The sequence below is a fragment of the Ornithorhynchus anatinus genome, chromosome X2 (assembly GCF_004115215.2).
Source record: "Ornithorhynchus anatinus isolate Pmale09 chromosome X2, mOrnAna1.pri.v4, whole genome shotgun sequence".
In the NCBI taxonomy this organism is placed as follows: Eukaryota; Metazoa; Chordata; class Mammalia; order Monotremata; family Ornithorhynchidae; genus Ornithorhynchus; species Ornithorhynchus anatinus.
This window is the reverse complement of record NC_041750.1, coordinates 8,775,531-8,798,451: the sequence shown is the minus strand read 5'-3', so window position 1 is coordinate 8,798,451 and position 22,921 is coordinate 8,775,531. Positions and strand designations below refer to the sequence as shown.

Here is a 22,921-nt window from a genome sequence, read left to right as displayed (position 1 = left end):
TCCTTGGGGCTCCAAGTGTGTTGGGCTTCTGAAGAGGAGGAGCCAGAGCGGGTAGGGCCATCTTTAAGCTCTCTGCCTCACTTGCCTGGAGGGGGTACCGAGAAGAAGAAGAAGAGGAGGAAGAAGAGGAAGAAAGCTCTTCCCAATAGGGAAGTATAGCTACCACCGTAGTGGGCCGGACTTTGAAGGATGATAGCAAAAATGCATTCAGCAGCTGGCTGGGACAAGGCTGCTTGAAGAGCAGGGTAGATAATGGTTGAGGCTGAAAATCCTGTGAATTTCTCTCCTTTGGAGATTGGCCTGGCTCCTGGGGCGACCCTCGACCTGACCCGCCTCAGTTCGGAGAAAGACTCCAAAGCCTCATCAGTTCACCTCCTATAAGGACTCTTTCCTTTGGATTTCATTTCTACCACCCAATCGAGAAGTCCTGAAACCCATCTCCTGGTGGCTGAGGAAGGAGAAGAGGAGAGGAACACAGGGAGACGGGGAGAAAGAGAAAGGAAAGCACACGAGGGGAGAGGGCCAGCTAGTATCCTCTGCAAGGCCGGAGAGAAGTTGAATTAGCACAGGGAAAGCAAACTAAAGGCCGGATAGCTCAAATTGAAGAGCTTTTGCCGACCCAGTTTACGTGGCTGCCGGCAGCTGCCCTGTGAGCATGGTGGCTGTGGACAACTTCCCCCCGCTTCCCAGCCCCCGTTTCGTGGTCGGTTGGGCCACATTAACACTTTTACCTCTCCTAGTCCTCAGTTCAGTGTGGAGTTGAGGGAGAGGTGGTCTGGCCAGGTCGGGAATGGGGCAAAAGCTCTGGGGAGATTTCACCGTGCATTCTGGGATCCAGTCCTCAAAATATGAGCTCACAGGCGGAAGCAGAAGGACGCTGCCTGCCCCGCTGTCAAGATTTGGGAGGCGGAGACTCAGGGGCAGCCTCAACCCCAGGTACTGGACACCGGCAGTTGGGGTTAAACCCCCTCCCCCCGCAGTGTAGCCGCCAGTTAGGAGGAGGGAGGAGGAGTAATAGGAGGAAGAGGAGGAGGAGGAAAACTGCACAAGACAGTAACTGAAGACATGGACACACACCTCTGAGAAGGGAAAGAGGGAATCTTAACAAGGAGAATTCAGAATTCATTCGGATGGAAATAAGGACAGAAGACTGAGAATACAGCACTTGACCAGTTCATTACCTGGAGCCAAGTGTAAGCTTCTTCCTGCTGCCCTCTTCCTGGCCCGAATGCAACTCTCAGGGCTTCAAGCGCAGAGGCTTGCTAAATTCTAGGGAGCTGGTTCTTTTTCCTAACAATAGGTGAGGGCCACTGCACAGCTGCTTTGCGTATGTGCGGGCACGTGCCCTCACTGTGCTTTTGGCTCCGAGAACCTGCACTCCTCCGCGTGGCTGGGAATTTGGGCCTACTACTGGGGAGTGATTCCAGTGTAGAAGGGTTTCTGGCCCATCCCCGAGGCACCTTGCGGCACCCCCCGCCCGTCCTCTGCCTCCAGGCAGGTAAAAGACCAAGATATTTGAGGAGGAAGGCCGGGGAGGCTGAGACGGGGCCAGGGAGGAAAACAGAAAGCATGAGCAAGATGTCACTGTAGGTGTGCCCACGCGACGTGGGAACACCACATACCCGGGGGCAGGGTGGGTGTTGAGCATGCAGGGGGCTTGGGCTCGCCCTCGGAACCCCTCCCGTATCCCCTCTGTGCACATTCCTCCCCTCGAGCAGCTAAATTCCAAACTTTCCAGATTGGCAAACCCAGCCACCTCAGGGCCGACAGGGTCAACGACTAAGGGCTCACACTACATACACTGGATCCGTCAGCGAACACCCCCGGCAGATCTGGCTGGGGGAGAGAAGGGGAGTTTCTGTTCGCCGACCACCTTACCTTGCCATAGCCCCTTCTCACAGACAGCAGAGCCAAGCACAGTGAATATAGAAATAGACAGATAAATAACAGACCGGTCCCTCGGGTCCCCGGTGCCAAAAAGCTGCACAATCCCCGGCCCTGCCGCATTGTCCCGGGGCCTTGAGAGAGAGAGAGGCTTTTCTCCGGGGAGGGATCCCGGCGAGCAGCAGGGCGAGAGGCGATACTCGGCTGAGCGTCAAGACGGGGCCGAGACCGCGCCCGGCCCTGATCCTTCTCCCTCACCCCAAGATTCCCCGCTTTGCCGCCAAATGGCTGACGGGGCCATTGCTCTGGAAACGGGGGCCTGAGCCTGCTCTCTGGTTGCGCTGCCCAGGAAAGTGGGGCAGCTTCACTCCTCTAGCAGGTGCCCTCCCGGGACCGGGCCTCATGCAGACCTGCAGGGGTCACCAAAGCAGGCAGGGAACCGTGGAATGGAAACGGAGATTTGGACTCCAGCGAGTACCCGGCTTTAACCGAGCTGGAAGTTCCCAGAGCCAAATCTTCTCCTCCCACCCCATTTCTGCTCTGCTCACTCCCAGTCCCACCACCTTCCCCAACAGCCGAGGCCTGGCTCCGCAGGCCAAGATGGGCAAGGGAATGCAAGACCCACCTGCCTGTGAGACATGTGCTCTCGGCCCTCACTGGGTGATCGGGACCAGCGCTGGTCCCTGGACCGTGGCCGACTGTATTCATGTCTCTCCTGGGAGTAGCGCTCTTTGTCAGAGGAGGTGTGGTGGTGGTGGTGGTGGTGGTGGTGGTGATGATGCTTTCGGTCTTTAGGCCTCCCCCGCTCTTGGTCTCGTTCTTTAGAAGGCAAGTCTCCCGACTGGGTGGTCACGCTGAGGTCCGTTCCCAAGCCTGTGGCAGAGACGAAAGGATGAAACCTCTTGAAGGAAGGAGAAAATGAGGGGAGACTTCTCCCTCACACCCCTCACCCGGCTCTTGAGTTCAAAGCAGAGTCGTGGGAGAGCAGTGGGGATGTTGGGAGCTGGAGGCTGAGAGACCCTAAAACGCTTTTCCAGTTTAGGATTGGGCTGCTCGGGTGTGGAGCCTTTATGGACCCCAGGTATCGCCCCCCGCAGCCCCGTCTTTCTTTTGAAACTTGGGACAGAAGGCAAAAGTCCCGGTAGGCCAACGATGGCGCGCGTCGGAGGGATTGGGGAAGCTCGTAGTGCTCTCCCGGGTGGACGTCGGCTGAAACGCCTGGGGAGATATCGAGAAGGCCTTGAACTACGGTGAGGTCTAAGTGTCCAGCAGGACCCCAGAGAGGTCACAGAGAAAGTCAGGGCTATTTTGTGCTTCTCTTGCCAAACCCTGAACCTCACCGAGCACCCTCCAGTCACTGAGCACCGCAAACCTTCGGAGGGAAGGGACAGCCTTCCCGGTGTTTGCGCCTGGGTGGGGAAACGGGCAGGGGGGAGGAGGGAAGTTGCAGAGTCAGTCTTTGGGGGCAGTAGCCCAGGAGCCAACCTTCTTCCATTGTCCCAAAGGGGCATTTCAACCCTGGGATGAGTTCAGGAAAGGGAAAGAGTGTTGGCCATGGTGTCCTTGCCCCAGCCCAGCATAGGAATCCCCCAAGTCCATCTGAAAACCCTTGTGTTTGAAAAAACCATTTGGGGAACTGGAACAGGCTCGAACAACCTTTTTTTTTTTTTTCCAGGGAATAGGGGTGGGGAACCCCAGCTCCCATTTTAGACTTGAAGCTCTGAGAAGGCAGGGCTTCTGGGTTTAATTTGCTCACACAGGGGATGGGCCCTCGATAAGTATGAAGTAATACGACCCTCTAACCCAGTGGGCGAGCTCCCTCTGCCAACACCGTTGCCATCCAAACCAGGAATAGTTCAGTGTAAACCACTGGGGCCCGGGGAGAGCTGTGGCCCATATCTTGCTTTGTCTAAGTCTTCTTTCTGACACTCCAATCGGTGGTTGAAGCCTGGCTTCGGTTCCCGGCGCCCAGAAGATGAAAGGGAATTTGAAAACAAGCAGATGGGACAGGGACTGCGTGTTTCTGACGTCAAACCTCAGAAAGGCAGGTTGGCTTAGTGGAAAGAGCACAGGCCTGGGATTCAGATGCCTGGGTTCTAATCCCAGCTCTGCCACTTGTCTGCAGTGTGACCCTGGGCAAGATACTTAACTTCTCTATCCCTCAGTTCCCTCATCGGGAAAATGAGGATTAAATCCTCCTCCCTCCAATTTATATTGTGAGCCTCGTGTGGGACAGGGATCGGGTCTAACCTGATAAATTTATATAAACCCCCAGCACTTAGAACAGTGCTTGACACATAGTAAGTGCTTAACAAATACCATTTAAAAAAAAGTCAGACAAGGACAAAGGAAGAATTACTGAGCTGTGCAGGAAGCCCCTTCAGTTTGAGAGGGTACTGTAGGCAACCGGCCCTGGTGTCGACCCCCAAGTGGCTGGTACTGTGCTCCGTACCCCGTAGGTTCTCAGTAAATGCTGGACGATGACAACAGTGATAACCTGGGATCTCTCTGTCCTAGCCCAGCAGAGGCTCTTGAAGGGTCAGATGCTAATAATAATCCCAGCTCTGCCACTCATCTGCTGTGTGACCTTGGGCAAGTCATTTCACTTCTCTCTGCCTCAGTTACCTCATCCATAAAATGGGGCAGCGGGGCTCAGTGGAAAGAGCCCGGCTTGGGAGTCAGAGGTCATGGGTTCTAAGCCCAGCTCAGCCGCTTGTCAGCTGTGTGACTTTGGGCAAGTCACTTAACTTCTCTGCACCTCAGTTCCCTCATCTGGAAAATGGGGATTAAGACTGTGAGTCCCTGGTGGGACAACCTGATCGCCTTGTATCCCCCCCAGCTCTTAGAACAGTGCTTTGCACATAGTAAGCGCTTAACAAATACCATCATTATTATTCTCTATGCCTCAGTTCCCTCATCCGTAAAATGGGGATTAAGACCGTGAGCCCCATGTGGGACTTAGACTGTGTCCCACCTGATTACCTTGTATCTACCCCAGCGCTTAGTACAGTGCCTGGCACCTAATTAAGCGCTTAACATATGCCATAAATAAATAAATACATTTCTCCTCATGCTCCCTGCCTCCAAGTAGCTTCCCTTTCTCTCCTGGGTCTGTTTGCCTTGTGGGAGTATTTCTCTAACGCACACACCGGTCTAGTGTGACCGCATGCAGCGTACTAGGGGCTAGGGCCGGAGGGAGCGTGGCCATTTGGTCGAAGGCCTGCTCCGTTTCAACACAGCACAAACGGGTCGCCGGCGGGCAACGGGCAGCCCGGCATGACCGAGGTGGTCTGAGGCGGGGGGGGGGGGGGGGGGGGGGGGCCTAGCCGAGGCCGGCCTGACCTGTGTCGACATCTGTGTATCGGCTGAGTGAGCGCTCCGAGGTCCGGTGGCTGCGCTCCCTGCGCCGCTGGTGGTGCCGCTGGTTCTCCTCCGGGATGACCCGCTCCAGGGAGTAGTCGTCCAGACGGATGCCCTTGGAGCGGGAGTGGCCCAGCATGGAGGCAGAGCGCTTCATGGGGCTGGCATCTGAGATGGTCTGCAAACAGAAAGACAAGCCCATACCAAAATGTTCATGGGCGGGAGGGGAGCTGGGGGAAGGGTCATTTCGAGGGGGCGTCGGAGGGGTGGGGGGTGAGGTTAGAACCACGTGTTGCACCTCTACCCGCCGCTTCCCTAGCCCAGGCTCCTCCCAGTCCTCGCGCTTGATTTCCCTCTCCGGGCTGAACCTGCGTTTCAGGCTTTGGTGCCTCAGGTCGTCCACACCACTCTCTTCTCCACGGTGAGCCTGGGCATCGCACTGCTAATGTTGAGGGATAGACCGCCAGCTAACGCCTCTAACTGGCTTTCCCCAGCCCGTGAAGAGCACGCACGCTCCTCCCTGAATTTCAACAAACATCCTCCTCCTCCCCACCCTTGAACCGGAGGCCACCTCAGAGATTTTGGCGTGGAGGGACAAGGAGAGAGCTGCCAATTAGAGTTCTCGGGCCTCAAGCTCGAGAACTCCGTCGGCCCTCGACGCTCTGCTCTCAGTCCCTGAACCCCAGCTGAAATGCTGAGACTGGGTTGGACCTTCTGGCTGACCAGCTTGAATTGGGAAATCCTCGGGCGGGAAGGGGCTTTCAGAAGCCAGCTTGTCTAGCCCCCCGTCTCCAGGCAGGGTTGATTCCATCCCGGACGGTTGGCTCCGATTCCCGGGGGCAAGGAAGGGAAGGGGGCCAGATTAATCTGGGGTGGTGGCTTCTGCTACCGCACGATTATCTTTGCCCGAGAAGCCGGGGACAGGGCCGGGTCATTACAGAGTGGTCAGGCGTCAGACTTCACGTTCCTCACTCTGTGGCTCAGAAAACAAGGTCTCAAGCTGAGAGGTGCCTCCAGGGTTTGCGGACTCAAACCCCTTTGCATTTGGTTTCAACCGTGGTGCAGGAAAGGGACAGGCAAAGGGCCAGGAAGAGCTGGCCAGGGAGGAGCCGGTGGGAGGGAGAAAGAAGAAAGAAAGAGAGTGTGATAGGTACAGCAGACCTCCATTTTCCTCGGCTGTCTCCTTCCAGTTTCCGTTTCTTAAAGAGCGCCCTTCAACAGCTCCATGGGCATCACCCCAAATCCAGATTGGCATGCTACCCCGCGCACCTGATTCCAGAAATGCTACCCTAAGACCCAAAAGAGCTCCGCCACACACACACACCAAGTCTTCCCACTGCCTTGGACCAAGGGGCTGAGACCCCACCTCCCATGACTCCCTACCCCCTCCAAGGCCCACAAGCAAACCGGGAACCGAATCTGGGAAGCTCTGCTTCCCTCTTGCCCTTCCCCAGGCTCCCTCACTCAGAGCCATCCCACCCCTCGTGAAAGGATGCCAGGGACATCTAACCAGCAGGTCGGGCACTTCTACCAGAGATGACAAATCTCAGAAGGAAGCTATCTCGGGTGGGACTTAGAGAAGAGCCCGGGGACTGGGCCCAGGACAGGGATGGAGTCCAGGAGAGGGGTGCAGGAGGGAGGAGAACCTGGCCGTTGACGGGGCGGTTCCAGGTTTAGCGAGTTAACGTGGCTAAGAGAAAGTGGCGGGCAGGCCGACAAATGCCAACCTGGCAGCTTGATTCTGGAGGTGCGTTCAAGACCACAGTGGGAGAGACTGCTCCCATGGGGGAAGAAAGGTGGAAGGCGACCGATCAAAGCAAATCCCACCCGGGGAAGGCCCAGAACAAGTCAGAGGAAACCCAGAAATGGACCCGTTTCCAAAGAACTGGCCCCTTCCTGCGGCTACAGAACCCCAGGAGCGACACACCTCCTCAGCCGACTGGAAGAGCGTCTCTGGCTCTGAAGAAAGAGAACAGGGAGGTTGAGGGAAGGGGGCACGGCATTATGTGGTGTACAATGGAACCAACGTGACAGGAGTCAACAGCTATCTGGGGGCAGGGGGAGAGTGGTGAGAAAGGATGAAATTGGAGAGAGGAAGGAGCGTGACAAAGGAGAGTAGGACAGGGAGAGAAGAAATGGGAAGGGAATAAAAAAACAGTGCAAAGGGAGAAGAACAAGAGAGAGAAAAGGGAAAAGAAGGTAGAGAAGTGGGAGGAGGAGGAAAAGAAGAGGAAAGAAAAACAGAGAAGAAGGGTGTGTGAGAGAGAGAGAGAGAGAGAGAAGGGAAGAAGAGTGAGAGGAGTGACAAGACTAAGATGAGGTACATACACTGAGGTTATTTCCTCGAGGCCGTGCCTTCCTCCGCTGTCACAGCCGTACAAGACGGTGCACACAAAAAGAACAGAAAGAAGGAAATAAATATAAAAGCAGAGAAGGAAACTCAGGAGGAATAACAGGAAGTTGGGGAAGGAGAGGTGATGGAAAAGGAAGATGGAAAAAAAAAATCCAAAAATGTGAGGGATGGGAGGAAGAAGAAAGGAATGAGAGCAGGGTAATTAAGAGGCAAGGGACAGAAACATAAGAGGAGGGGGGGAAGTGACAGAGGGGGGAAAAACAGAAAAAAATATTAATTTTATCAGTGAGCAGCAGTTCAAAAAAAGGCACAGAATTCATTAAAATCGTTCTTATGCTGGACAGGTTTTCTGTTGTTTTCTACAGCAATCAGAATAAAAACCTTTCTGTCTACACAGGGGTCTAGATTAGAAGAAATGGGACCAGATGAGAACACAGACAGACCGGAAACAAAGCAGACCAATGGACATGAGCGGCGGACAATGAAAGCAAAACATGTAGGAGCAGCCCCTCTGCGCTCCGGCCACACTTTCTGCCTCATGCAAAAAAATAAAATAAAAATCCCAGGCCCAGCCAAGCTTGGCCCCCAGGCTCTGGATGGCGCTAAAAGCCACAGCATTGTGTGTTGCTAATGGGGGGGGTCTGCCCCCATCCTCAACTCCAAACCAGCATTGGTTTCTGTCAAAAGGAGCACCCGCGATTAATGGCACAATCTCCCATCACCCCTGCGGTGTAAGCGCTGGGTCCCGAACCCTGGAAACTGCATTTTGAGAGACTCTGACGGCCGCCGACGTAAAGATGGGGACGAGCTGTGGGAGAAGCAGAGCCTCGTCAGACCCCTGCCCCCTCCAGCTGTGACCGAGCAAGCTCTGCTGCCGCAGCCGCCGACGAGGTCGGAATCGGGTGCAAGCGGCCAACCAGTCCCGTCTTCCCCCCCAGACCCAGGCCGCAGCTCGGAGGATCGTACGGAGGCGCGTGAGGAATGCCCTCTCCCTCCCCAGATCGGCCTCTTCAGATCGGGTCACTCCCAGCCGCAGGGGTCGTCTCGTGGGAGCCAGGCTGATTCTGGAAAGGTGGCTGTCTGGGGTTTAGCAGAGGAGGCACCCTCCTCCTTCGGGGGCAGGAACGGTCTTCTCGTCGGGGATGTCATCAGCCGGACTCCCCGAGGTTCCCAGACATGACTGCTGACTGATGACCCTCGGCTTCTGAGGCTGTCGAGGGGAAACTGAGGAGCGTGGGCCTCCTTGGTCTGGCTCTAACCGGCCCATCGCAGGAGCCCGTACTTGGTGATGGATTTGGATCTGGAGGTCAGGGTGGGGGAGTGGAGTGGCCCAGGGAGGTCAGGAGCGTTCTGGTTTCACGTCCAGCTTCCCTTTCCGAGGCTGAATTTGGGCTGCCGTGTCTCGGGGAGCTCGACTCTGACAAGGAGAAACCGACTCCCTTGCGCTAGGCTTTTGATTGTCCAGCTTGAATAGGGCTTTGGGGCTTAAAGATGGCCCCTGTAGCCCAGCTCCAGGAAAGGATGCGGAGAGCCTATGCCACTGGCACCAGAACTGAGCAATCCTCTTCCCGTTGGGCTAGCGGCGGGCTCCTGCCCTTCCTGGAACAACCAGTGGGAGGCTGCTGGCAACTCAGGGCATGTGGAAGAGCCTAGGGATGGCGGGCAATATTGGCATGGCGAGAGTTTTCCTCCTGGAACTGTGAGGTTCGGATGCGTTTCGAGCCAGAGGTAGAACTGATGCCCTTTTGCTTGCAAATTCTGTCTTCAACCTCCCTCTCTCTCTTCCACCAGGCCTCTTAGTTGGCACCACATTCTGTGGTTTCATTATCCCTTGAACATCACTTAGAGGTTTAGGGGCTGTGGGGTTCGCTAGGGCAATTCAACGTGCCGCCGTTGAGCACCTCTTCTTCCCTCCCCGGAGAATTCAGTTCCCACCAACTAGGAAATGTGAAAATGGGTTTGATTCAACTGAGGGATCGGGTCAGCAAGAGCTTCTGCGGGAGATCCTTGCTTATGCAGGTACATAATGGAGTCTGAATTCTGACCCCTTCCTGGGACTCTTTCTCCATCAGGACTGTACAGGGCGGCCCCTTGTTGTCACACTGAGGGACATTATCAAGGTGAGACGAAGCTGCGCTGTGACGGGAGGGGGAAGCAGTTAAGCAGGCTGAGCGGGGAGGCAGCCAGATGCTGCGGCATTCAAGGTCACAGGACCCTGGCCACACCCGGAGGAGGTGTCCCCAGGAGAAGAGAAAGTCATAATGCCAAGTGGGTTTTGTAACTCAAAGACAAAGTGGCCCGCTGGGAAGGCTTGAAGTAGCGACGTCTTTAAGCTGCCCGGTCTGGATCCTTCGGAGCCTTTGAGTAGTAGCGACGGGAATCTCAGGCTCCTTGGGACTCGGCCAAAACACCAGGCTCCAAAACCAGCTCCTCCTTAATGCAGTTTGTATGGGGAACAGCCTGTAAGATCGGGCTATCTTCCAGCACAGCTGACCGAGGACATGCCATGGGTTACCAAGAGGGTGCTCTGGAAGGTGTTTGCAGCAGAGCAGGTGATGACAGTGTAGCCTTGAGCGGAATTTTTTGTTCCTTTGTGTCTTCTCCCCTGTCTTCTAGTCAACTGCTAAACATCAAGCTGCTCAGAAAGTTGGACATGTGAAAATCAGAGCGCCCTCTTCTCTTCAAGGAACGGACATCTTCCCACCCTTCCTCCAGAACGAGCCTCTGACCCCAGTCGACTCCAGTTGGTTTTGAGTTTTGCCGAGCTCAATGCATAGATTAAATTGGAATTTTCCAGGCTTGGGCAATGCTCTGGCAGGTGGTGTTCAAAGGGTTCCATCTCTTGGAGTCCATGTTCTTGTTAGACTGGGGAGCGGTGGGGGGAGAGTTTGACATAGCCCTGACTCGCGGGATACTTGATTGCCACCCCTGTGAAGTCAGAGCTCTGGCACACCTTATTGTTCCTACATATGACTGGGAAAAGCTGGTAGCTCATTAAAGATGACCAGGTTCTGATCTCTGAAGCTGGCAAATACACCTGCATACATGCATACAATCCTCCCCGCCCGGCACACGCACACCCCCGCCAACACACACACACACACATCCTTTCTCTGCCCCCTGCTCTGCTCCTAGCTTTACTTGAATGGAGATTACACAGGTAAATGACGCTCCACTCCCAGGCATGCTGAAGATAGCCTCGGCTTTGGACATGCTTGGGGAAGATTCTGGCAGGACCCACCTCACTGGGGACATGCTCTCTTAGGCACACCAAAGCAGCTAGGCTTCAGACCAGGACGCTGCTACAAGCATGCTCATGCCGACACACGAAGCTCATGTGAAGCCAGATAGAATCAGTCACTCGATCACTGGTCTTTGTTCGGATAACCATTGCCTCTGGATTAGTTTCCTATCCCTGACAGGTTCCCTTCAGAAAAATTCCCATGCGCCTGCCCCCTCCCACTCCCCCAAGCCCCCTTCCCAGCCCCCTCACAAGGGATGCAGGTAGGGAGCAATATACAGGTTCATTTGGGAATTCCTCCTTGAAGTAACAAGCCCATGTTCTTTCTTAGCTCTCATACGAACTCTGAGTCTACGCTTTTATGTGAAAATCAGTAACTCTGAACTACGAAGCTGGGGACCAAGCAGGTTCTCATGGGACTCAGACTTAGCCACTACTTTTTTCTATTTGTTCTGTTACCACAATTAGCTCCACAATGTGTGAATGAAGGCAAAGTCGGGCACCAGCTCTAGCCAGGGGAAATCCTGAGAAAAGGCTAGAGATAACAACATTTCCTCCCTTTCTCTCAAGTGATTTTATTTCTAGAAAAACCTCTGCCTCAGCCCTGGTTTCCACTTGAGGGTCGCCATTTGCCTTTGCTGATGCCATTTCTCAGAACTGCCCCCTTAGAGAAGCTGCATGGTCTAGTGGATAGAGCACAGGCTTGGGAGTCAGAAGGTGATGGGGTCTAATCCCGGCTCTACCACTTGTCTGCTGTGTGACCTTAGGCAAGTCACTTCACTTCTCTGGGCCTAAGTTCCCGCATCTGTAAAATGGGGATTAAGAGTGTGAACCCTATGTGGGACAGGAACTGTGTCCAACCCGACTATCTTGTATTTACCCCAGCGCTTAGTGCCTGGCACATCATGAGCACTTAACAGATACCATTATTATTATTATTACTACCCCGTCACTGCTTTGTTCTGAGGATTTCTTTGGTGGGAAAGAGGGAGGGAAGCAGAGAGGCGGCTGCATGCGGTAACGTAAGGTCTTTCCATAGCCCCTGGCATCAAAGGATTTTGAACATGGGTTTTGCCCTGACAAAGGGGAAGTATCCAAAGAGTAGTGGATATCCTGGGTCAGTCATGAAGCCGCCCAGAGGACCCAGGAATTTGAAAACCCAGTTCCTGCTAAGCCCTGAGGCAACCTTCTCAAAGCCAGAACAGGGATCTGGGCAACAGTCCTCCAAGACCTCGTTCTAAGAAGATTCTTTCGGAGGCTTTTGGACAGTCACCTTTCTGGATCCTCCCATTTTCTCTTTCACCTCATCCCACTGTGGTGGCCAGGCCGAAAGGCTGGATGGCTGGACCAAGTTCTCTCCCAGGCCCCGGGATGTTATTATCCAGAGAAGGCCAGGAGCCCTTCTACTTGAAGGGAGAAGTAAATGCTCAAGCAAAGCCAACTTTGCAGAAAGCACTTTTAGATTGCTTCCACTTAGAAGTTGAACCCAGGCTGGATTTTCAGAGTCTGGCCTGCCCGGTCCAGTTCCGGTTCCAGCTCTGGCCAAAAGACTATAGACTCTGGGCCTAGCTGGGTCTAGGGTGGGGCTGGAAGAGATCTCAAGCCTCCCCTGCTCCTTTGGCTAACGGAGTCCCAGCAGGGTCCAGGGCCCTTCCTGGCTGTTCAGAGAACAGTGCAGCAAGTGCCGTTCTGCAGTAGCCTTGCGGTTAAACGGGGAGGCGAGGGGAAGTCAAAGGGGATCACCTGAACACAGTTTGACACTGACCAGGTTTTGGAGTGGTGGGTCTGACGCAGCCATGCAGGCCGGGCTCAAATACCATTGCATTTTAGAAAGGAGGGGAAAACGGTCAGACCGACACCCAGGGGGAGAGCCGCTCGGAAGCGTGCAATTGCAGATTGAAAGTTTCCCAGGTAACTGAATGTTTTAGCCAGGGGTTGAGGGGTTACTGGGGAGATGACTTCCTAACTTGATGACACTTCGGTCGAGAGCTCGAAAGGTTTCCGTGCAGAAGGAACACCCAGCTCTCAAGTAAATCCTAACAGTGGGAACCTATGGCCGCTGAAAAATTGGGAGGAAAATAGAAATTTTCCCTGACAAATACCATCCAGGATAACAGAAGCACATGGCTTCATGGCTCCCCCTAATATTCTTCCTTTGTCTGGACTCAGTCCTAGACATGCCAGCAGCATACATTTCTTCTTTAACTGTTCTTTGCTTTTTCCAAACGTGGCTACCGTTTGGTTGGCCAAGTAATGAGCTGATTTCATTTCTGTTGGTGGATCACCTTCCCTGGGATTAGTTGGAAAACTTTGTAGCAATTGAAAGCATATAGAACAGACAACTTCTACCAAGTAATCTGACACAAGTCACTAAAATAAATACCCCCCCACCCCCAGACCTCACCCCCAAAGAGGAACAACAAAAAAAATCCACTTTACTAGAGTAAATCCACAACGACTCCCATGGATTAATCATTCTCCCCTGGGGATGGCTGGGTTTGTGTAGGGATAGAGCTGGGTCCTGTAAATGCCCTCTTGGCGATGGTGAGGGGACAGGGGGCAAGGATGTATGTAGAAGGGAGCCAACTGGGACAGCTGGTCTCACTCGGGCAGAGGAGCTGAGAATAGTGAGAAGCAACTCTCACCTCCTCCTACTCTGGAGATCCTAGGAAGTTCAGAAAAAAGCCCCTCACCTGGTTTTCAGCAGGGAGACGAGGCATGGAAGCCGCTCGGCCTTGTCCTTCCATCGGGAGGTAGTGATCACTGTCGGAGTAGCCGTCTTTCCCCATCTCTCTCATCTCTACGGACTGCATGGGGTTAAGGTAGAAGGGACACATTTGAATCGTCACTCTGCCACTGCCTTTTCAGAGCCCTCGAGGGCTCTTGGGTGGGGTAATCCCGTCTGCTACCCGTGGGGGAAACTACAGAACAGATTTGTGGAAAGGAGGAAGGAGGCTGGGCTCGGTCCTAGAAAGCCTGATCTACAGTAGGGGTTCTAATCGTTGGTCCTTACCAGTGCCTTAGTCTTATGACCAAAGCTGCTCCGGCTGACGTAAGACTATCGCTTCAAGTAGGTGTGGGTGTGCCGGGGTGCTCGACTCCTTATTAGGGAGCTTAGAAGGAAGGGTCAGTCACTTGGCTGGGTCAGTGGGGGTCAGCGAGAGCCCAGAGCTGGGTCTCATGAGGAGAGAGGAGCCTCCAGACAGATCTGGGAGGGAACCCCAGGGGGAGTTCCGCCAGCTCCCTGCGATGAGGGCTGCCCCAGATACTGCCTTGTTGCCCACGCCCAGAAGAGGGCGCTCTGACGCTTTAGCAGGGTGGGGGAATAGAGCAGTCAGGCAAGACAGCTTGGACGGGCAGCTTTTGCCTCTCCATCTAAGGAAGCAGAAGTCGAGGGGGAGACTGAAGTGCCAGGGTACTGGGGACCTGGAATTCTTGGATCAGCTGAGGGGCCTAGCTCCCCTCTTCTCTGAGCTAAGTAAAAAGGGGGAGGAGGCTCAAGTGCCGGGGTGCTGAAGTGTGAAGCACTGAGGTTCCCGGAGTCGTAACTGCACCCACACATTCGCGCACACAACCTGGCATCACAGAGAGGCACCGAGGTGCTCGAGGCACACCCGGCAACACAAGGGCATACAACAAAGACAGGAGCACCTATGACGACACAAACCCCCAGAGAGGTAGAGGTCCAATGTCAGAAACCATGAAACATGGTTTTCATCAAGCCGATGAATCAGGTTGGGTGTAGGAGTTAGGGGTGGGTGGACTCCCACGTGTTGATGAATATACTGCTGAGCTGCTGGGAGTCTCCAAGACCCTGGATAGCTAAGGGTTCCCCAGGGCCGCCCTGGGGTTCGAGGCCTGTTCTGGGCTCGACCTGGGTAACTGACAATTACTATGTGGGGAGTTTGCTTTTGCCTGGACCAGCTCTAGATCCGGGGTCCCCAAGGGTGATGGAGAAGCTCTGGGCCCCTTAGATGCGGGTCCTGGGGTTGGGGCACCCAGTTCCATCAGGATCCCCTCCCCCGCCGCCCCGAGGGGCCCTGGAATGGGAGCGAGTCAGGTCAGATAGCAACTGAGTGAATTTCGGCTGCAAAGGCCACAGCTGGAAAGTGACTAACTGGTTTAGAGCCAGGAACAGAAGCGACCCCTCAGGAAATGGCCAATCAGATTAACCTTCTGTGCGGGGGAGACCGACGCTCACATTCACACTCACAGCAGTCTCAATCACGAATGAAGTGCTGACAGTGCAGAGGACCCCTCAGAGCAGTTAACATGGGGAAGCAATAGCAGGGTCCCAAGCCTAGGGTCAGGGGGCCAGGGCAGAGCCAAGGGGCCTTCGGGCTTTAGGGGAAGGAGCCAGGCTGGAGCAGAGGGGCTGTGATGGGGTAAGCGGTACGAGAGGTACGAAGCGGGGACGATTTGAAGAGAGGGAGGGAGAGGAAGAGATGGGGGAACTGGGGAGAGAAGAGAAGGGGGAAAGGAAAGGAGGAAGGGGCTCTGGAGATGGGAAGGAGAGAAGGAATAGAGAGAGAATAGAAGAGGGAGGGGAAGGGAAAGGAGGAGGAAGAAGCAATAGAGAGGGACAAAATAATGGTAGGGGTCACATTTGCAGCCTTGACTATTGGCGTCAGTGGAAGAGATGGCTAAAGCTGGGCTCTCGGGCAGCTGCAAGACCGGCGGAAGCCGGGTAGGTTCCCGGAAAATCTGTCCCAGGATAATGCCGAGTGATTCCCTGGAAATGCCACCGGTCCGTTCGTCCCTGGCCTTTTGAGGAGTGGAGCAGTGTGATTTTGAAAATAGACTCATTCTTGGGTCCCTAAAGTCCCCGCGTCGTTTAGCACAGCATTCATCCGTTATCATTTAAAGTCAAGATGCATGGAAATTCTCAAGGTCCCTAATCCCCTTTACCAAAATGCCCTCTCAAGCCCACGCTCAGCAGGGTTGGGCTAGACCAACCCGGAAAGAGCCGTGTTGGGGCCCTGCCAAGGTGAGCCCCAACGGCAGCCCCGGTGCAGACTCTTTGGCCCGACAGATAGAGTTAACCAAAACCAGGAGACTTAATTCCAGATTTTCATTCCCAATCTGTTAGCCCTGCTGGAAATCTAAAGAGGCAGTGACGTCAGCTCCCCCTGCTGCCTCGCAAGAAGTGCTTTTCTGGGGGAGGTCGCTGCATGGGCACGAGCCCTTCCATGCCCGGGCAGACCTCCCTCTTCTGCCTCAAGCCATGCCAACTCTCCCAGAAACCCCAGACACAGAACAGTCTGGGCCCAAATGAACCTTCTGTCCTCCTTTCAGAGGAGGGAGGAAACTAGAGGGGAAAAGAGGGGTGAAGAGAGAAGGGGGAAGGGGGGGAATGAGAGGGGGAAAAAGAAAGAGGGGGGGAGGAGGAGGGGAGAGGGAAAAAAGAGGCGACTGACAAAGAATAGGAAACCCCAGCGAAGCAGGAATTATCTAAGAGATGAGCGACATGGAAAGTGAGAGCCAAAAGAAGGGAGAAGAGAGAAGAGGAGCAAGAGAGGAAGAGGCACCTGAGAGTTGGGCCGGCTGTCAGGAACATCCTCAGGGCGGCCCCGCTCAGGACTCCAGGTTCCCGTCTTCTGAAACATCTCTTGGGCTCGCTGGGTGACCCAGGATGGGCTCTCCTTCAAACCACCTTCGTGAGTCATTCTGAATGCAAGAATAAAACCAAATGGCAATGCCATTTCTAGGATTTCTGCTTCCCGAGTTTAATAATAATCATGATGGTATTTGTTAAGCGCTTACTATGTGCCAAGCACTTTTCTAAGGAGCGCTAGGAAGGGGAGTGACAACTGGCCTCCAGGCCAACCGCTAAAGCCCAATTGCTGATATTTCCCAGGATACAAGCTGGACTTGCCACAAAGTATTGTCTGGGCGAGGAGCAGGGACAGGGAGAGGGCAAGAGTTAGGTTTAGGGGATAGGGTTGGGAATAGGTGCTGAAGATTGGGATTTTTAGGCAACTGGCCTGTAGTCCAATCAATCACAGAATTCACTGAGCGCTTACCCTGTGCAGAGCACTGCACTACATGCTTGGGAGAGTACCGAGAGAGAAGCAGCATGGCTTAGTGGAAAGACCACGGGCTTGGGAGCCAGAGGACGGGGGTTCTAATCCCGGCTCTGCCACTTCTCTGCTGTGTGACTTTGGGCAAGTCACTTAACTTCTCTGGGCCTCAGTTACCTCATCTGTCAAATGGGGATTAAGGCTGTGAGCCCCAAGGGGGACAACCTGATTACCTTGTATCTACCCCAGTGCTTAGAACAGTGCTTGGCACATAGTAAGCGCCTAACAAATACCATAATTATTATTATTATTATTACTGTCAGTGCAGTGGTTCTGCACTCCTTAACCATCCTACCCACAGCCCAGGACCATACTTTTGGAGGTCCTGCACCGGATTTTTTTTTTCCCAACCGGGAGATTCCTTAGAAGAAAGAGCTCCAGGCCACCGGCTGTCCTTAAAACTGGCTCTGGCTAGGAAGTAAATCTGGGGACGGGAAAGGGGCCACTGATGATGGCATTATTTCTGCAAATTAGCAGAAATCATTTAATTGAAAATTCCTCGAGGGCAGGGCACAGTTTGCTTCTACTCATATATTCCCCCCAGGGCCTAGTTCGGCACTTTGTTCCCAGAACGATGGTCAGAAATTCCACACTGAGCAAGACAAGGGGAAGTACTTACAGGCCTCCTCCTTGGTCCAGCTGAGATGACGGGAGAGAGTTCGGTCCCAAGCCACCCTCCTGGGTTGGGGACGGAGGCTCCATGCGCTGAAACATTAATGGGGTACGGTTCTGCAGGAGACAGAAGATCCGGGTAGGGTGTGCATAAATGTCTGTGATGTAGGCAAAACTCTTCAGATTGAATATGGGAACCTCACATTTGCAAGAGGCAAGGCCAGTGTTTTCAGCAGCCATTCTTCCCCATGACCCAGCGAGGAGGGCCAGGATTTCTTTGCCCCTCATCAGGGGTGATGAAATTGAGACTCAAATTAGGTTTAGTGACTGGCTTAAGGCCTCAGGATAAGTCACGGACAGAACTGAGACTAGAATCCAGCATCCTCTTTTGCTCAGTAGAGAAGTTTCAAGGGAAAACATCTGCAGATTCTTTCTATTCAAATTTGGTTTTCTGGATCTGGGGCTTGGGGTACACCCAGATTTGAAATGGAAACCCTATCAAGAGAGAAAGGTTGAATTCTTTTGGTACAGCCCAACGGTCCTTTGAATTCAACTGTTTGGGAATGACCGTAAAACAGGATATGTGGGGATTGAATTCCGAAAGCATGACAGGAGTCAGGGCCTAGAGAACACCGTTCTTGGCCTGTCCCTAGACAAGGCTTGGAAAAGTCCGGTGGGTTCTCGGAGGATGGGACAGATGGAGCCAGGGACAGACAAAAGCCTGTACCGAGCAAACCCGTGCTGCCTGGATCGGAAAGGGCAAGGAAGCTCAAGTTTAGACCAAGGGTTCAGACCTGCGTCACTACTCCTAGCTGCCTTCTGCTTAAGAGGTGGGCAACCCTCAACCTCAACTCTGGACTTGCATTGCCTGAGGAGACCCAGGAGTCTTCATGGGTAGCTAGGCCTTTTTGTCTGCCCCGGGTCTCAATAATAACAACAATAATAATGATATAATAATAAATACCACAATAATAATTGTGGTATTTGGTAAGTGCTCATCACATGGCGGGTAGGACACACAGCCCTTATCCCAGCTGGGGCTTGTAGTCTATGAGGGAGGGATAACAGATATTTCACCTCCATTTTAAAGATGAGGAAACTGGAGGAGGCCCAAAAGTGAAGTGAGTCACCCAAGGTCACCCAGCAGGGAAGGGGCAGAGCCAGGACTAGTCTCCGGGTCCTCCTAACACCCAAGCCCGGGCTCTAGCCACTGGGCCACGCTGCTTTTCGATGCAAGTTCTGCCCTTGGAGGTTGGGGGAGGGAGAGGGTGGCAACTCCTTCTGAGGCCTCCAAAAGGAACGTCAATCAAGCCTACCTCAACCTGATTAAGCGGCCAGGGTCCCAGCCCTCATAATTGCAAGGAAGGTTCGTGAAACCTTCCTTTCCTCTACTGGGTGTAGGGTTCGGGGCTGTCCATTTTGGGAAGGGGGTGGATGAACTTGCGAAGGTCTGACAAGAACCTCGCAGGGGGTGGAAAATGAGTTTTGTGAGAAAAGGGAAATGGAATTCATTTCCCTGAAGGAGAGAAGAAGCTAGTCTTTCGGCCGATGGAAAAAAAAAAATCCCATAAGGAGGAAGGAGCCTGCTGTTCTTCATCTCCACCAGGCATATGGTGAACCTGATTGTTCTGTTTGGGCTCCAGAGGGGGCAGCAATAAGCCCTCTGGAGCTGTGGAGAAAGAACAAACTCCATCCATCCCACTCTGGCTGTCTGAAGCACGCTTGTGCCTGGTTCGACAAGAGAGTTGCAGCCCGGACGTTAAAGGCATCCAGAGTGTTCCTGAATTGCCAGGAGTCTGCCTCCGCTTCCCTCCCCATCCTGTCCCGTTACTCCTCCCCAATCCGCCCCCCCTCCTGCCTCCTCCCACCGCCACATGGGTGTGCCGGGGTCACGAATGCCCCCGAGTAGACAGGGCAGAGAATCCACCAGAGGAAGCCAAGGGCTGAAGACATTTCCTCGGCTGCGGAAACCCTCAGAGGAACTACGTCGCCTCCCCCTGTGTGTTTGTGACAGGCCAGAGAGGAGGACGCGGATTGCAACCGCACTCGGAGGGAATGGGTTTCGCCCTTGGAAGGACTTCTCGATGGTAAAAAAAAAAAAAATGATCACCCCAGGGAACTCTTGCTCTAGCTGCCGGGTTGGATCTTTGGCAGGGACCGGGTCGGAGCCCCGTGGTTCAGACGGACTTCGACGGGGCTAGCCGGCCCTGCCTCACCGTGCTTCCCTAGGCTGATCTATCAACGGGGTGTGTAGCCAGCCCCGCCTTCACCGACACGGAGTACCTGCTCCTCCCGGAGAGCCTGCAATTTCTTTGCCTTGCTCTGTCGGTAATACTCCATGATCATCATGGCAGCGTAAATCTTCCCCACCGTCAGGTCAGTTGCTGCGGGAGGGAGAGAGGCATAGAATAGGAGTCAGGTGCCTGGGGCAGAGACGATGGGACACCGTGGCTTCCTTCAAGCGATTGGCAGGGGGCCGGCTTTCGCCCAGTAGCGGGATAAAAGTCGATGGTCTACTGAGCCTTCCCAGAGGGAGTACGATCCCCCTGTCCTCCTAGAGGGGTGGCACTTTAGTTCACCCCCATCAGACTTCAAAATCGGAAGTCATTTCCAGAGGCTAGATGGTTTTTCCAGCTCTGCCTATTTTCTTCTTTTGCTCACCTCAGTCCTCCCTTCCAACTCCATCCTATTTTCTCAGAAGTCCAATTGATTCCAGAAATCTCTCGATCTTTTTTATGGCATTTGCTAGGCGTTTATCGCGTGCCAGCCACTCTACTAAACGCTGGGGTAGAGGCAAGCTAATCGGGTAGGGATGCAGTCCCTGTCCAACATGGGGCTCGCAGTCTTCATTCCCATTATACAGGTGAGGTAACTGAGACCCAGAGAAGTGAAGCGACTTGCCCAAGGTCACACAGCGGATAAGTGGTGGAGCTGGGATTAGAACCCAGGTCCTTCTGACTCCCAGGCCCGCGCTCTATCCGCTAGGCCATGCTGCTCCTCTTTTCTCCCAGGAGCTCCAAAGCTATTATACCCAGTCTCTCCTGGTCTTTCTGCCAGTATCCCAGAAAGGGGCTTTTTCTCCCCATTTACAGAAAGGGAAACTGCCATCGACGAGAAAGCCAATCCAACCACTTCGATCAGGAATGGCACCAGGCATCGAATCCAGACCCCTAACGTCTAGCTCGGCAGTCTACCCTATTCGTTTTCGTCAGACTGCCAATCAACTCCCCTTCACCCTTGGCTTCAACTGTTTCCCTGCTGCTCTCTTCTTAGCCTTACATGGATCTACCTTAGGCCTCACTCTCTTTCCTTCCTTCCGATCAAACACGACCCCGCCTCTGAAGCCTCGGGGAGATCTAAACTGAGTAAGGAGGGGAAGAGACAAGACTGGGGTGTAGAGAGGGTTCTTGGGTTCTTTTCGGCTTGGTCTGTGCCTTCCGGTCTTACATTTGTGGGGAGTAACTAAGAGGTCCAGAGTCTTCTGGGAGAGGTTAGGCCAAATGGCCATCATTTCCTTCCGTAGCTCTGCATCCATCTGCTGCTTGTCGGCCCCTCCTGCAACACAGCGGGAAGAGAGAAGGATCGATGGCACCGGACAGCTCTGCTCAGCTGCTGTCTCCCCCGCAAGACAGCACTTGAGAAGGTTCCGCTCTAACTCGCCACCAATACCGGAAGTGCCGCCCGGCACCCGTGTACGCGCGAGAGAAGCTGAGACAGCGCACGGTGAGCAAGCGCTCGATAAATCCCACTGGTGGACTGGTTGATGGACTAGAGAGGCCGTGGACTTTCATCTGGCCCCTCTGGACCTCGCTCCTAACACAAGGGCGGCCCACTGAAAAAGCAGATCCACTTACACCCCGTAAACTGCTTTGGTTGGGCTCTCTTCCCCAGAGCCACTCTAACGATCAGGCAACCAGCCCTCTTGCCTTTTGAAGGCTCCCCACGCTTCCAACTAACCCCCTCTTACCTTTGGCAATTTTAATGTCTAGGGCTGTCCTAATCAAAGCCATGAGGGTGGAGTTGAAATGGACGGTGTTGTCATCTGCCACGGGCAAATCCATGCGTAGGAGTCTCTGCAGAGATCCAATCGGGAGCCAGTCATTCTAACGTCCTCCCTCTCTCTTCCACACCTTCCCAGCCCCTTCCCTCTCGCCCTCTCCCCCAAAGCCTCCCCTCCCCAACCTACCAACTCCATCCAGAATGCGCTTTCAAAGGAAAGAGCCGTGGTGGGGAGAACTCTGAGACTGAACCGGCCCCCATCGTCTCCGGGAGGAGGAGGAGCAAGCTCCCCCTAGCGCTGCCCTTGCTGAAAATGGTCTCCGAAGCTGCAGAGCCTTCATTTCCCCATGTTCCCGGGCCATATCTGTGCAGCCAAGGAACCCACTCGCCCTGGCCACATGCCGAGCGTCAGCGTGCCCAGAGGGGAGGCTTGTGGAGTGGGAACGAGACCACGACCAACCGGCCCCCTCCCTGCCCAGGCTTCTGGCTCTTGGCCACAAGCCCCTAGTGCATCTGGGACCCTATCTCCTCCCGGATCCTTCTCGTGAGGCTCAGACCGCCTCTCTGTGCTGCCGGCTTCCCAGCGTTTGCACCTGGCTCCCGGGCTCCTCTCCCCTCCCCCCAGCCATCAGGGCTTGATTCATTTCAGGGGATCCCCGTGTCCTCCTGCCCAGAAAAATGGGAGCCCCGGGCTTTCCCAGCCCGCTCACCCCCCCCGCCCCCCCCCCCCCCGGCCCAGTGACTCCGTCCAGTTCTCATTCTAAAATGCCAGCTCTCGAGCTCGGTGAGTCTCGCCTCCCTCCTGCCGCTCCCCCAGAGTTCTGCCCAGACGGCTCATTTCTGGTCAACCCCCGCCACCCCCGCCACGGAAAAAGAGTCAGGAACAAACACAGCTACATTCCAAGACAGCAGGTGCACTCAGTGTAGGCAAAGGAAAAGAAAGCTCAGAGTATGTGGATGCCACGGGAGGCGCCGATTCCATCCAACTTGCACAGACTCCACAAACCCCGTTCTGCTGGAAAATGCTTGGCAGACAGCGCAACCTGGGGCAGGGGTCGATGCCATGCAAGGAGCGTGAAGCATGCCGCACCACAGAGCTTCCACAAGACGAAGCGTACACATACAGGAAAGCATTCACATGAAAACTCGAGACTCATTCATAGCTCCCGTAGAGATTAGTATTAAGTGATAGCTCCAGATTTCTGCTCTCAGTGCAATGGGGATGCTCCCTACTACTTGAAAGACACAAGAAATCTCCTCCACAAGTGTCATTCCTTGGGCACAGGCTGGGTGACTGGAGTGGTACTGGAAGGATGACTGTGTTCAGACATCAGCTACATTAGGCTGCAGACTACATGGAAATGGCGTCAGGGAGTTGGTGATCACCGGGAT

At 54.2% G+C, this 22,921-nt stretch overlaps 2 protein-coding genes across 18 annotated transcripts in view; one reads left to right on the top strand and one right to left on the bottom strand.

Annotated features, from left to right (window-relative positions):
• The window catches only part of IER2 (immediate early response 2), a 70,144-nt gene extending 59,749 nt beyond the window's left edge, over positions 1 to 10,395 (top strand). For 5 of the 6 annotated variants that reach the window (XR_003755404.2, XR_003755405.2, XR_003755403.2 and 2 more), the window contains one exon: positions 7,995 to 10,395. The gene's annotated coding sequence lies outside the window, so the exon portion shown is untranslated. The remainder of the gene's footprint in view (positions 1 to 7,994) is intronic. The other variant, XR_003755410.2, reaches the window with a different exon arrangement.
• Positions 1 to 22,921, bottom strand: part of CACNA1A (calcium voltage-gated channel subunit alpha1 A) — a 187,571-nt gene that overhangs the window by 2,077 nt on the left and 162,573 nt on the right. For 11 of the 12 annotated variants that reach the window (XM_029052646.2, XM_029052655.2, XM_039910446.1 and 8 more), the window contains 9 exons: positions 21,498 to 21,603; positions 20,978 to 21,085; positions 19,814 to 19,914; positions 17,538 to 17,647; positions 16,367 to 16,505; positions 13,532 to 13,645; positions 7,573 to 7,608; positions 5,227 to 5,422; positions 2,510 to 2,757 (listed from right to left, as the gene is read on the bottom strand). In XM_029052646.2, coding sequence (XP_028908479.2) covers positions 2,510 to 2,757; positions 5,227 to 5,422; positions 7,573 to 7,608; positions 13,532 to 13,645; positions 16,367 to 16,505; positions 17,538 to 17,647; positions 19,814 to 19,914; positions 20,978 to 21,085; positions 21,498 to 21,603 — 1,158 coding nt within the window. The remainder of the gene's footprint in view (positions 1 to 2,509; positions 2,758 to 5,226; positions 5,423 to 7,572; positions 7,609 to 13,531; positions 13,646 to 16,366; positions 16,506 to 17,537; positions 17,648 to 19,813; positions 19,915 to 20,977; positions 21,086 to 21,497; positions 21,604 to 22,921) is intronic. The other variant, XM_039910448.1, reaches the window with a different exon arrangement.